The 15,459-nt window shown below is 47.6% G+C and overlaps 1 protein-coding gene across 4 annotated transcripts in view; it reads left to right on the top strand.

Moving 5' to 3' along the window:
* Positions 1-15,459, top strand: part of LOC134602778 (pendrin-like) — a 125,934-nt gene that overhangs the window by 82,427 nt on the left and 28,048 nt on the right. For all 4 annotated transcript variants that reach the window (XM_063448088.1, XM_063448090.1, XM_063448087.1 and 1 more), the window contains exon 17: positions 553-798. In XM_063448088.1, the coding sequence (XP_063304158.1) occupies positions 553-798 (246 nt within the window). The remainder of the gene's footprint in view (positions 1-552; positions 799-15,459) is intronic.

Here is a 15,459-nt window from a genome sequence, read left to right as displayed (position 1 = left end):
AGTGTGTATCAGGGTCTCTGAGGACAGGTGTTAATCCATATGTCAAAGTGTCAATATGTCATATGTCAGGTGTCAATCCATATCCATTGTGATTTAGGAATGTTAGGTGATTTATGCCCTTTATGGATTAAAACCAGACTCTGTATCAACTGTGTAATTTTCCATGGGAGTTTTGCCATGGATCCCCCTCCGGCATGCCACAGTCCAGGTGTTAGTCCTCTTGAAACAACTTTTCCATCACTATTGTGGCCAGAAAGAGTCCCTGTGGGTTTTAAAATTCGCCTGCCCATTGAAGTCAATGGCGGTTCGCCCGGTTCGCCGGTTCGCGAACGTTTGAGGAAGTTTACGTTCGCCGTTCGCGAACCGAAAATTTTATGTTCGCGACATCACTAGTGATTACTTGGATGTACTACTGAAAGCTTTAAACAATTATAAATACATAAAATATCATATTGACATGAAGCCAGATTGATCAGAATTTATTTTGTATTTAATACTGTGGTGTCAAATTGCTGGATAACACATAATACATAATTTTCTTTATCTCTATAGAATGGAGTTGCTGCTGATACTGCTATTGACAGTGATGAAGATAATTATGAGCCACATAAGGCTCTGAATGTTCAAGAAGTCACAATAAAACAAGAACTGCACACAAATGAAGTGAAGATCCAGATAGACTGGAACTCAGACTTACCAGTCAACGTGTCTGTTCCTAAAGTCAATATACACAGCATCATCTTTGACTTTGGTCAAATAACATTTGTTGATATAGTAGCAGTGGAAGCCCTCAAAATGGTAGGTGCTGGTGCTAAATTTGCTGAATGCTTGAAACTTTGCACTTAAGAGTTACTAGACCAAAACAATTAATGCAAGCATCGCAACTTAGTTTACTGAATTTCTTTCTTTCTGTGTGTGAATTTGTTGTTTTGATAAACTTGTGCAATGATTTAATAATATAAAAAATATTTATATTTTGTTATATTTTAATCGTTTTTGATATATTGATATGTTAATTTATTCATGACATATTTTTTATATTTTAATATTTTGAAAAAACACATTTTGAAAGTTAATATTTTATATTTATTTTAATATTGATATTCATAATTAATATTAATATTGAAAACAAAATCAAAATAAGGGGGGGGTCAGAACGTCATGCTAGATGGCGGTATATAAGAGCAGATCCTTCTGGCTTATCCTCGACAAATACCCCCACTTCGCTGCTCATGTTCTGCCAGAAACGTATGACTTCTTGTACTGACAAACTCACAAGTCTGATAACAGACGATTTTGAGCCCCAGAGGGAGAATCGAGCATTCTGTAAGTACAGATCTACCTGGTCGGTGAGTGAAGCTGCTTTGCTCTCTAACCCGACTGCGCATCGGCACCCTGAACCAACTACTTTCTGGTCCTGTTTCCTGTGGGTGATATGCTGGTCCCCACTGAGGAGGCTGCAAGTACTGCTGGACTGGGAAGGGCCTACTCTTCAAGATTGCAGTGAAACTGCGTGGCGTTGGCACATGCCCGCAATCAGAAGATATCTTATCCAATTATGATCATCTGTTTAGGAGCTTCTTGGCACAGATGGACAAGCGGTTGACAGTGCACCTACCTCGTCCCCACGTTGTATCTCCGCAAGGTAGACTTCCTGGGCCAAGAACTAGCCGGGAAGGATACCCTCCTCATCGCCAACATTCCGGGAGGGCTGTACGACAGAGGCATGCCAAACTCAGATGCCGAAGCTCACAGGGAAAGATGCCTTGGTCTTTGTTTAGAATATAGAAGCAATCCAGGCACTCCAACGAATTCCAAAAAAGGCTTGACAAAGGCCCTACGGGGTCGAAACGTTGCTTGCTAGTTCTTGGGTACAATAAAACTGCCTTTTTTGGAATTCGTTGGAGTGCCTGGATTTCTTCTATATTCAAATTTCATATTTGGTCCTTTCTGGTACTGGGACTTATCCGGTATAGCACCAAGGATTCCAGCACAAAGGGTTGAGTGCACTTCCACTATATACATATTGGTCTTTGTTTAGGTCCAGAACCATGGAGCACGGGTGATAGCTCTGATAAAGGCCTGTGGCTGGAGTGGCGATTTTCCGGTTTTCAGTTGATCAGCTGAGCATATCATAGCCATTACCTAGATGGCACATGGGCTGATCCACCTTATACTGAGAGGCTGCCCTTTAATCAGGTTGTGCAAGGGTTTGCTTAGCATATTCTTGCAGGGGGCCTTAGCATTTTTAGTTCCTACATTCCTATGCTTTATATTTGGGTATTGCGGCCTCCAAGTGGATAGTTCCTCAGTCCCACATTTACCATGTTAATTTACAATGCTGCCACCTTTTTATCTAATGTAGTACACTCATATGCATTTATGACAAACTCAATGCAGTTTAGGTGGTTATAGCTACAATAATGTGTCCTTAGTGTTACAATCTACAAGTATGTGCATGTGTCCAATTACTCATATGTTATATTGATGCGTTGTGCAGTACCCTGCCTATGTACGCATGTAATGTCTCTATCTAGGATATGGAATGGGTATCACCATTGTTAAGCATATTGTTCCATCATGGCACTTACTTTTTTATCTTATGTATCTATAATCGCAATAAAAACATGATTGACAAAATACAACATTAAAATATTTTTCATAACATTAAATCATGTTTAACGTTTATGCAATAATATTAACTCTAGGCCTAAGGCCTCGATTTAATAAGCTTTCCAAATGATTCAAAACTGTTAGAAAACTTTCAAAATTATTTATATACCAAAATTCCAAAATATTTTAATGGTGACTTCTGTAGATAAATGATTTGGAAATGTTTTCAACAGTATTGAATCATTTGGGAAGCTTATTAACCCGAGGTCTAAGCATGGGTATCATCCATCTGTCTTACGTGATAGTGTAATATACCAGGATATGTCTAACTTGGACTAATAATTGGCTGATATTGACTTCCTTTGGGCCAAAATGACATATTTGAATGCTCCTGCACAAACTGACATCTTCCCAGGCAACCCAGTAGCCTATAAACCATATTTGTTTCACTCATTTTTGCTTCCCACAGTATCCGCAACTTTTTCTTGCAACTCTGATTTACATCAGACTCACCATTGCCACCTTTGAGCCTTGTCCTCTCTATATTGTTTATTCTCGTATGTCCACTGATGCTCTCCAGTGCTTTATTTATTGGGCTGGGAACAGTGGCGTAACTAGAAAACACGGTGCCCCGGTGTAAAAATTGCCGTGGGGCCCCCCTGTAAGTCTCACTCTCCCCCACCCCAGCCATTCCATGTGTCACACTCACGCCCCTTAATGTGTCTCATTCATACAAACACACACTAACATACATGCAGATACACACCATATAACACATACAGATACATACACGGGCACACATGCTGATACACAGACACACATACTCACACGCAAATGCAGACACAAGCACACACATGCAGATACACAGACACAAAAAATTACACACAGATACACAGGGCACACACTGACATACAGACACGCAGACATACAGATACACATGCACAAACATACACAAACAGACACAAGCATAAATACAGAGACACACATACATATAGAGACACACACACACAGACATGCATACATACAGACACACACATACATACAGTAAGACACACATACAAACAATCACACATGCACAATGGTTTAGTCACTCTCCTGTTTTCTACCTTTAAGATGCAGGAGGGTGACTTCCCTGGGGTCCAGTGGCTCAGGCTGATAGGAGTCAGAATTCCCACTCTGACTCACTTCTCTCCTCCTCTTCCTCCCGCGCGGTGCTCTGTATTAGCTCGGAGGAGAGACCAGGGCAGTCACATCCTCCCAGCTCAGTCTGACCTCATCACAGGGGGCCCGGTCACGCTGTTAAAGTGTCGCAGTGCTGACTGGGCCCCCTGAATATACTTGGCATCGGGTGGCCCTAACAGCAACAGCAGAATTTCAACACCAAGTGCTATATGTGCATGTCTCCAAATGCTATATGTGCATGCTTCCCTGAACATAGACATGCACACCAGAGCAGGGAATCCCCACGCCTGATCGTAAGTGCGAGCCGTCGTAAAACAGGTAGGTCGCTAAATGAGGACCACCTGTATTCATATAGTACAACATGGTTTTGTCTATAAACACACAATGTAAAGGCTCAGAGCCGTTTGCTAATAACCCAAAGAATGCATTTTGCTATTGTATTTTCATTGTTTTTGTATTGTCTTGTTACTCAGCTATTTAAACATTAGAATTCTTGACCCTTGTTTATTTCTATTGTCCTCTGGTTGCAGCTCTTACAGACCTTTCGGAGTTTTAGGGTTTTTCTGTTTTCTACAGCCTGCACTTATCATATGTTCTTTAATTTATTCTGTTCTAGTTCTCTGACTGTGGTTCACTTGTTTTTATTTTGCTGTACTGCCTTAACTAGTTATCATATTTCTCCCTTTTAGAGGTGTCTGTATTGTAAATGTTAGCCATAGACAGACTGGCAATACACCATTTGGTTTTCTTCCTCTCTGCATATTGTATGCAAACTAGTTAGGATCCAGACACATATTATTGCATTTTCCTGGAAACTTTCCAAGGCTTATAAATACCTTATGGGTCATTAACTTCTTGGGTGCTAAAGTGCCTGAGGTTAATATCTACTTTGTTTCCTTTAATTGTTATTTATGGTTTTATGTTTTGTAACTGTTTCACTTCTGTATCATGTCTGGCTTAAGTTTTACATATAAGATATTTACATCAATATTGCATCAGTGAATCCCCATTTTTAATTTGTACTTTGTGCTGATAGCCGTATAAAATGCTCTGTAATAATGCGGCAACCCAGGCATCCAACCTATCAAATTCAGTGTGTTTGCTTGGGTACAGTTAATTATGATGGATGCTTTTTATTGTATTTCTTTATTTATATAACAGAAAAATAACATAATTACCCAATAATCTCTCCTTCTGTACCTCCTCCATATTTGCAGTGTTGTCCTTTTTGTTACAACAAACCAGCTATACATGTTATAATGTGGCATTTAGCCTTTTATAGGAGAAAGTTGACAGCTGCACTGCAACTGCCATGACCTTTCCTGTGCCCATAAGTCCATGTTGTGCAGGAGTTTATGGTATATACTTAACACTGCCCTAGAATGCTACAAGTGCATTAGGGTTGGCAGAGACACTTTTGGTAAAAGCTCACTGAAGAAGGAGCAAATTCTGAAGATATGCAGCAAACAGAGAAACTTCGATTGTAAGTGTCCAATTTATGTCCAACTTATTCTGCATTTAAAAGGAACGTTCCATGCATCATAACCACTACAGCCTGCTGTAATTGTTATGTTGCAAGGAATGCCCTGGCAGCCCCAGAGTAAATAGCCAAATTATTTGCTGGAATGAATGCTAGTCTGTTCCTTAATTGAAAGCCGGAAAGCTCCTGCTAGGAGCTTCTGGTAGCTGTCCTGATCTAAATCCTGCCATTCGGGGCAATCTCATAGGCTGAGAGTGTCAATTGACTGTTCTCAGCCAATGAGCTAAGCCATGCACTGCTGGGTTTAGCTTAATGCATAGAACCTATGTCTCTCATGGAGGTGGTGATTGGTGCCTGGCAGAATGACAGTAACTTATGATCCTTGGAATGTTCCTTTAACATATTTGTTTTTAGTTTTATATTATTTATATTATGCAAAAGAGAGAGTAATATATTTGTTTATTTCACCATTTTATTAAATGCCTGCATTTAATACTACTGTATTTTTAATACTTATTTATGCTTTAAGTTATATTAGCCATTCTAAACAGTTTTGCCCATTTGCATTCACTGAGATATTAAAATGTTCTCCTTATATAATATTCATAGATATCTTCCATCATATTTTGTAGCATCTGTTTCCTGATTTTGCATTGCAAATACGTTGAATTAGATTTGCATTTATTAAATATATTAGTATGTCTGTAATTTATTCTACTATTGCCTAACTGCTTTTGTATGTTCATTATCTTAGTAGTATTTGAATTTCTATTTCTAAAATATTCTACAAATGCTTTTCTTTTGAGCTCCCTCATTGTTGAAATACCATGTTTAGCATTATGTAAGTTTAAAAATGTAATGCATTCAGAAAAAAATGTTAGATATTTTTTAGTGTTGTATTTTACAAATTGTAAATATAGAAACAATTCTTTGATCAAAACAAAACATTAGCAGCACTATTTGTTTATAAAACATCTAAGGAAAAACACTGATCAGCCACAACATTACAATCCCTGACAGGTGAAGTACCGTATTTATCGGCGTATAACACGCACCAACGTATAACACGCACCTCATTTTCAGAAGGAAATTCCCGGAAATTCCCCCCCCCCTCATCCCATAGTGTTCCCCCCCTTTCCATAGTATTCTCCCCCCCCCTCCCATAGTGTTCCCCCCCCCTTTCCATAGTATTCTTCCCCCCCCCCATAGTGTTCCCCCCCTTTCCATAGTATTCTTCCCCCCCATAGTATTCTCCACCCCCTCCCATAATGTTCCCCCCCTCATCCCATAGTGTTCCCCCCCTTTCCATAGTGGACCCCCTCCCATAGTATTCTTCCCCCCCTCCCATAGTGTCCCCTAGTGCACTTTCCCTCTTGTCACATAATTACTTACCTGTGTTGAAGCGTGGGCCGGCTTCACAGCGCGCACCGCGGTACTGGAACTATAATTTCAGGTTCCGGTTTCCGGCGGGACTGAAAGGAAGTGTGCACACAATAGTGTGCACACTTCCTTTCAGTCCCGCCGGAAACCGGAACCTGAAATTTAAGTTCCAGTACCGCGGTGCGCGCTGAACACTGGCCCACGCTTCAAGACAGGTAAGTAAATATGGGATATCGGCGTATAACACGCACCCATGATTTTCCCCCTATTTTCAGGGAGAAAAAGTGCGTGTTATACGCCGATAAATACGGTAAATAACATAGATTATATTGTTACAATAGCTCCTGTCAAAGAGTGGGCTATATTAGGCAGCAAGTGAACAGTCAATTAATGAATTTCATTAGAAGTAGGAAAAATAGGCAAGCGAAGAGATCTGAGTGACTTTGACTTTGTCATCACACAGAAGATTTACTGAAGCTCATATTGCTGAAAAACATAATGCTGGACATCAGAGGCATAACTCGACACCACGGGCCCCCGGTGTGAAAATTGCCCTGGGGCCCCCACCCATACGTCTTCCCACCCATATGTCCTCCCCCATACACACACACATACAAACACACACACAGACACATACATACAGACATACGCACAAACACATAAAGAGAAACATACATACAGACACACATACAAAAACACACATACATACAAGCACACACACACATACAGACACACACATATACACAGACACATACACACATGCAAAATATTTTAGTCACCCTCCTGTTTCCTACCTTTTAGGTGCAGGATGGTGACTTTCCCTGGGGTCCAGTGGCTCAGGCTAATGGGAACTCTGACTCTCTCCTCCCTTGCGGAATGGTGATTGCTGGGTGGAAGTGATAAAGTGTTAAAGCGCCGCAGTGCTGTCCGGGCTCACTGGAAATTCATTGCCATTGGGTGGCCCTAAGATCATGTGTCACCCGATGGGCCCCTTAACACGCAGCCCGGCGATTATACCATGCAGGCTGGGGCCGCATTACATAGCCGAGTGACGCAGGGTGGCCAGGCCCCCTGGAGTGACGGGCCCGGTAGCAGCTGCGACCCCTGCGACCGTGGTAGTTCCGCCACTGCTGGCCATCATAGAAAGCTGCCAAAGCACAAAGTGCATTGCAGTGTGCTGCGTATAACAGACCGGTCAGAGTGCTTATGATGACCCCCATCCACCGCCGAAGGGGCCTTCAATGGGGAGCATCAGAACTGGACCATGAGGCAATGGTCTGATGAATCGTGTTTTCTTTTAGATCAGGTGAATTGCTAAATGTGTGCATTATTTACTTGGGGATGGGATGGCAGCAGGATGTACTATGGGAAGAAGGCAGGCTAGCGGAGTCAGTGTTATGCTCTGGGCAATGTTCTGCTAAGAAAAACGTAGGTCCTGGCATTCATGAGGTTGTTACTTTGAAACATACCATCTAATTTGCGGACCCTGTACATCCTTTCATGGCAATGGTGTTTCCGTCTTCATGGCAGTGACCTCTTTCAGCAGGATAATGAACCCTGATACAGAGGCGGCCCTCTAATTAGGCGGTTTAGGCGGCCGCCTAAGGCCTCGCCAGGGGCGGGCTGGGCCGGGGGGCAGGGAGGCAATTGCCCCCCAGGCCGCCCGAAATTATTTTAGGACCGGCCGCGGCGGGCCGGCCCTTTAAATGCTGCAGCCGCCGAGCGCTCTGTAAAGAGCGCTCAGACGGCTGCAGCTGCTTCTCCCCTCCCTCCCCTCCCCTGTAGGTGGCCGAGTTGCACTCCGGTCCGCGGTCCCGGCCGGAGTGATGGGAAGGTGCACACTGAGTGTGCACTTCCTGTCAGTCCGGCCGGGTACAGGAAACAGAAACTCCTGTTCCGCGCGGAACAGGAGTTTCTGTTTCCTGTACCCGGCCGGACTGACAGGAAGGTGCACACTGAGCACCTTCCTATCACTCCGGCCGGGACCGCGGACCGGAGTGCATCTCGGCCACCTACAGGGGAGGGGGTAAGAAGAAGGGGGGGGGGGAGAGAGTAAGAAGAGGGGAGGGGGGGAGAGAGTAAGAAGAGGGGAGGGGGGGAGAGAGTAAGAAGAGGGGAGGGGTGTGGAGTAAGAAGAGGGGAGGGGGGGAGTAAGAAGAGGGGAGGGGGGGAGTAAGAAGAGGGGAGGGGGGGGAGTAAGAAGAGGGGAGGGGGGAGTAAGAAGAGGGGAGGGGGGAGTAAGAAGAGGGGAGGGGGGGAGTAAGAAGAGGGGAGGGGGGGGGGTAAGAAGAGGGGAGGGGGGAGTAAGAAGAGGGGAGGGGGGGAGTAAGAAGAGGGGAGGGGGGAGTAAGAAGAGGGGAGGGGGGAGTAAGAAGAGGGGAGGGGGGGAGTAAGAAGAGGGGAGGGGGGGAGTAAGAAGAGGGGAGGGGGGAGTAAGAAGAGGGGAGGGGGGGAGTAAGAAGAGGGGAGGGGGGAGTAAGAAGAGGGGAGGGGGGAGTAAGAAGAGGGGAGGGGGGGAGTAAGAAGAGGGGAGGGGGGAGAGTAAAAAGGGGAGAGGGGGAGAGTAAGAAGAGGGGAGGGGAGGGGGGAGTGAGGGGAGGGGAGGGGGGAGTAAGAAGAGGGGAGGGGGGGAGAGTAAGAAGAAGGGGGGAGTAAGAAGAGGGGAGGGGGGAGTAAGAGGGGAGGGGGAGTAAGAAGAGGGAAGAGAGGGAGTAAGAAGAGGGAAGAGAGGGAGTAAGAAGAGGGGAGGGGGGATAATAAGGGGGGGGAGTAAGAAGAAGGGGGAAGTAAGAAGGAGGGGAGATAAGAAAAAGAGGGGGGTAAGAGAAGAAGGGGGGAGTAAGAACAAGAGTGGGGAGTAATTAGAAGAAGGGGGTAAGAAGAAGAGGGGGGTAAGAAGAAGAGGGGGGAGTAAGAAGAAAAAGGGGGGTAAGAAGAAGAAGGGGGTAAAAAGAAGAAGGGGGGTAAGAAGAAGAAGGGTAAGAAGAAGGAGGGGGTAAGAAGAAGAAGAGGGGGTAAGAAGAAGTAGGAGGGTTAAGAAGAAGAAGGGGGGAGTAATAAGAAGAAGGGGGTAAGAAGAACAAGGGGGGGGAGTAAGAAGAACACAGGGAGTAGGGGGGGTAAGAAGAACACAGGGGGGGTGAGAACACACAGAGGGAGGAGTGAGAAGAACACAGGGAGGGTGGAGGGGGGATGAGAAGAGCACAGGGAGGGCGGGTGAGTGTGAGAAGAGACTGCTAGGGGAGGGTGGGGGAGAGGAGAGACCACTAAGGGGCAGGGTAGAGCTCTAACAGACAGAAGGGGCAGCTCTATAGGACAGGGGGCAAGACAGGGAGCTCTTTAACACTACGCGCACACACACACACACAATGCATCCCTATACATACACAGAAACACACAATGCACCCCTATACATACACAGAAATACACAATGCATCCCTATACATACACAGAAACACACAATGCATCCCTATACATACACAGAAACAGAACATGCTTCCCTTACACACAGAGAAACACACAATGCATCCATTACACACACACACAATGCAACCCTTACACACAAAGACAATGCATCATTTGCACACATACACAGAAACATACAATGCAAACCCTTACACACATGCAAACACACACACTGTTTCTTACATACACACAGAAACACAATGCATCTCTTACACTCAATGCGCACACATACAGACACACACCTTGCATCCCTTATGCATACAAACACAGATTCACACAATGCATCCCTCACACACAACCAGAAACACATAATACATCCCTTATACACAAATACACACTGCTTCCACTACACACAAACACACTGCATCACCTGCACAAACTGGTATCCCTATACACTACATACCATAAGCACACATATTAGATAACACATAACACATCCCATACACACTCCACTCCCTGTGAGCGAGCTCATGGGTGGGTGGAACATATAAGTGGACTTATGAGTGGGCCTTATGGGCATACTCACCGTCAGGCACTGGGGCCCAGACCTTGAGCTGTGTAAGAGGCCCCCAAAAAATGGAGCTGCTTCCAATTCTCCCAGAACGTTGAATTTTGTGACCACAGTTGCAAACAGCCTCCAGAGGTCCTGTTCTACACCAGACCAGTGGAGCCAAACTGCAGCCCATCTTCATCCTTATCTAATTGTAAGTAGGCAATCTAGTATATTATTAGTGACACTAATCTATAATTTACCTCACATTAAAGGGACACTATAGCTTAATGAAGTGGTTCTGGTGTCTATAGCTGGTCCCTGCAGGCTTTTTAATGTAAACACACACTGTGTGCAGCACTGGCGTTAGTTCATATGGCAGATCATATGGATGGGGCATTGTGATGTCACATGGGGGGGGGGGGGCGGCAAATTTTTATTTTGTCTCGGGCGGCAAAAATCCTTGCACCGGCTCTGATCCTGGGCAGCTGCACCAGTCTACTGGTGACCCACAGGAGGGGAGTGCACTGATTGCACTGCACTCTCCTCCTGCCCAGGCCCGTCTTGACCGCAGTGCAAGTGCCCTCTGCCCCTAATTTACAGTGGCTCACACTCACAAAAAGCAGTGCCTGGAGCCCTTTGCAGAGACGGAAACAAAGAGGTTCTGCGGCAGCTGGCCGTCCTGCAAGCATTACATTAAACAGCTGTTCCCCATGCAGCCACAGGTGGCGTTGTGCTGGGAGCAGGCCCGGACTGGCCATCGGGCACACCGGGCAAATGCCCGGTGGGCCGCGGTGGCCATGGGCCGAGGCCGGCAGGGGAAGGTCCCAGGATCTCCCCTGCCGGTCTTTGCAGGGCCGGCACTATCCGAGCGCCGGCCCCGCTGTTTGCCACGACGGGCCGGTGGGGAGATCAAAGATCTCCCTCACCGGCCCACTTTCATAGACCTGCGGCTGGGGAGGAAGGGAGGGAGAGAGAGGACCCGGCGGAGCTCTATCTTGCAGCTCCGCCGGGTTCCTCTCGCGAGATCCGGCGCGTTGCCATGGCAACGACCGGATCTCGCGAGAGTGAACTCTAGCCTGCAGGCTAGAGTTCACTCACCACGAGGACCACCAGGGATGCTGGGCGAGTGACTGAACCCCCTCCCAGATACCACCATGCCGGTCCCCCCCTCCCAGGCTAAAAGGTAAGAAGGGAGGGGGGGGGGACATAATGCCTGCTTAGATTTATTTATTTGTATATTTACCACAAAACACAATCCATAACATTTACACACAGCACTCTCACACACAGCACTCACACACATCACCCTCAGCACTATCACACACATCATCCACAGCACTATCACACACATCACCCTCAGCACTATCACACACATCATCCACAGCACTATCACCCTCAGCACTCTCACACACATCATTCACAGCACTATCACCCTCAGCACTCTCACACACATCACCCTCAGCACTCTCAGACACATCATCCACAGCACTATCACCCTCAGCACTCTCACACACATCATCCACAGCACTATCACCCTCAGCACTCTCACACACATCATCCACAGCACTATCACCCTCAGCACTCTCACACACATCATCCACAGCACTATCACCCTCAGCACTCTCAGACACATCATCCACAGCACTATCACCCTCATCACTCTCAGACACATCATCCACAGCACTATCACACTCGGCACCCTCACACACATCACCCTCAGTACTCACACACATCATCCACAGCACTATCACACTCAGCACTATCACACACATCATACACAGCACTATCACACTCAGCACTCACACACACATCACACTCAGCACTATCACACACATCATACACAGCACTATCACACTCGGCACTCACACACACATCACACTCAGCACTATCACACACATCATACACAGCACTATCACACTCGGCACTCTCTCACACACATCAAACTCAGCACTATCACAAAACACATCACACACAGCACTATCACACTCGGCACCCTCACACACAGCACCCTCACACCTCACACACATTATCCACAGCACTATCACACTCGGCACTCTCACTCACATCGCACTCACACACACACATCACAATCAGCACTATCACAAAACACATCATACACAGCACCCTCACACACATCACACACAGCATCCATCATAAACACATGCTGCACCCCTCACATACACACAGAACCTCCCCAACACACTGCACCACACACATACACAATACTTCCAAACATATGTACATACATATATGTATACATACATACATATATATATATATATATATATATATATATATATATATACACACACACACACTACATTCCTGACATACACACTCTGGATCCCCTATACACACACTAGATTCCTTGTAAGCAAACACATACTACACCCCTAAACACACACTCTCTACAAACACTGCATCACCTATACACACACACACACACACTTGCTACATCCCCTATACACACATTCTCTACAGCCCCTAGCCACATATGCATTACATTACACCACAAACACAACACGACTAAAACCGACCTTTTTACATAATACCACACCACAATCGGCTCACTCTATACACACACACAATACCACAAGCAGGCTCCAAACACATGCACAATACTCTTTCCTGGCCTTTTTGTCTCCTGGTATCCATTTATAGAGACACCAGAGACAAGTTGCAAGGAAACACAGTGCAAGCATGTTATTAAATTTGCTTGCACTGTGCAGAACTAATACAGGGATTTTTTCTCATGCTAGAGCTCTTTAGCAGAGCTCTGCGCATGGTCTGCCCTGGCCTGCACTTTGAGAGGGGGCGTGTTTGTCGTTAGTGATGACAAAACACACCCTCTCTGCCCCGCCCCCTTCTTAGTGGGCCGCTGTGATAAAAAAAATGCCCGGGCCGAATTTTTATCCCAGTCCGGCCCTGGCTGGGAGACTGTGATTACTCTTCACTTCCTCCCAGCCTACAGAGCAGCGCATGGGGGAGAGAGGAGGAGGCATGATTTAATCTTGAATAAACCCTCTAAGCAAACCTTTATAAATTTGGGGGGATCAGCTCTGTTTCCACAGTTTATTGGTGTTTACTCTCATCTCTGTATTAATATTGAGGGATGTCTAAGTAACATCAGTGTGTGTCAGCAGGGCCAGCCGTTGGGGTGGGCAAGCTGTGCGGTCACGCAGGGTGCCATGACAACAGAGGCGCCCGGCGGCCAACACAGCTCACAAGTTGGGTACACCAGCATATTTAATTTAAACGATTTGCTGGTGGTCCACTGGTGCGCACCAGCAGTAGGTGCAGTCAGATCATATCCTCTCCCTCGTGGTTCCAGCGCTCAGTTAGTGAGTCAGAGCACAGGCTCAGAGATTCTCAGCCTGTGCTCTGACAACATTGAAAGTCAGAGCCGTGAAGGAGCGGGTATGGCAAAGAGCTACTGATTAGCATAACATCAATATCCGTTATAAAACCAGGAAAAGGTGGGCATGGATGGTGAACTGATTTGGTGGCGCAATGGGCCTCTTGACTGGTTTTGCCCCCCAGGCCTAAGGCTGCCAGCCCTCCCCTGGGCCTCGCGCTGGCTGGGGCCTCGCGGCCGCCTAAACCGCCTGTTGGCAGAGTGTGTCAGGTCCTCGGTCAGTGACCGAGGACCTGACACCAGGAGGGGGCCCGGCGGGTTGCCCGGTATGCCGCCGGGTGCGAGGCCCCTCCTGGCTGCCCGGCCACCGCAGACACCGGTCTGCAGCTCCGCAGTCAGCAGAGCTGCAGACCATGTGTCTCGCGAGAACCGGCCAATCAGAGCGTTGCCGCGGGTTACCACGGCAACGCTCTGACATCTCGCGAGATTACATGGTCTGCAGCTCTGTGGAGCTGCAGACCGGAAGGCAGCAATGGCCACCAGGGAAGGGTGACCACCAGGAAAGGTAGGCTCTCACCCCCCTCAGCCTTACCCTCAGCCTCACCACCCACACCACCCTCAGCCTCACTACCCCCACCCTCAGCCTCACTACCCCCACCACCCTCAGCCTCACCCTCCCACCACCCTCAGTCTCACTACCCCACCACCCTCAGTCTCACTACCCCCACCACCCTCAGCCTCACTACCCCCACCACCCTCAGCCTTACTAACCCCACCAGCCTCAGCCTCACTACCCCCACCCTCAGCCTCACCATCCCCCCACCCTCAGCCTCACTACCCCCACCACCCTCAGCCTCACTACCCCCACCACCCTCAGCCTCAATACCCCACCACCCTCAGCCTCACTAACCCCACCACCCTCAGCCTCACTACCCCCACCACCCTCAGCCTCACTACCCCCACCACCCTCAGCCTCACTAACCCCACCAGCCTCAGCCTCACTACCCACCACCCTCAGCCTCATTCCCCCTACCACCCTCAGCCTCACTACCCCCCCACCACCCTCAGCCTCACTATCCCTCACACCAGCCTCACTACCCCCCACACCAACCTCAGCCTCACTACCCCCCACACCACCCTCAGCATCACAACCCCCAACCACCCTCAGCCTCACTACCCCCACCACCCTCAGCCTCACTACCCCACCACCCTCAGCCTCACTACCCCCACCACCCTCAGCCTTACTAACCCCACCAGCCTCAGCCTCACTACCCCTCCAGCCTCAGCCTCACTACCCCTCAGCCTCACTACCCACCACCCTCAGCCTCACTACCCCCACCACCCTCAGCCTCACTACCCCCCCACACCACCCTCAGCCTCACTACCCACCACCCTCAGCCTCACTACTCCCACCACCCTCAGCCTCACTACCCCCCACACCACCCTCAGCCTCACTACCCCCCAAACCACCCTCAGCCTCACCCCCCACCA

The sequence above is a fragment of the Pelobates fuscus genome, chromosome 3 (genome assembly GCF_036172605.1).
Source record: "Pelobates fuscus isolate aPelFus1 chromosome 3, aPelFus1.pri, whole genome shotgun sequence".
NCBI lineage: Eukaryota > Metazoa > Chordata > Amphibia > Anura > Pelobatidae > Pelobates > Pelobates fuscus.
Note: the sequence above shows the minus strand (reverse complement) of the source record. Positions and strands in the feature narration are given on the sequence as shown.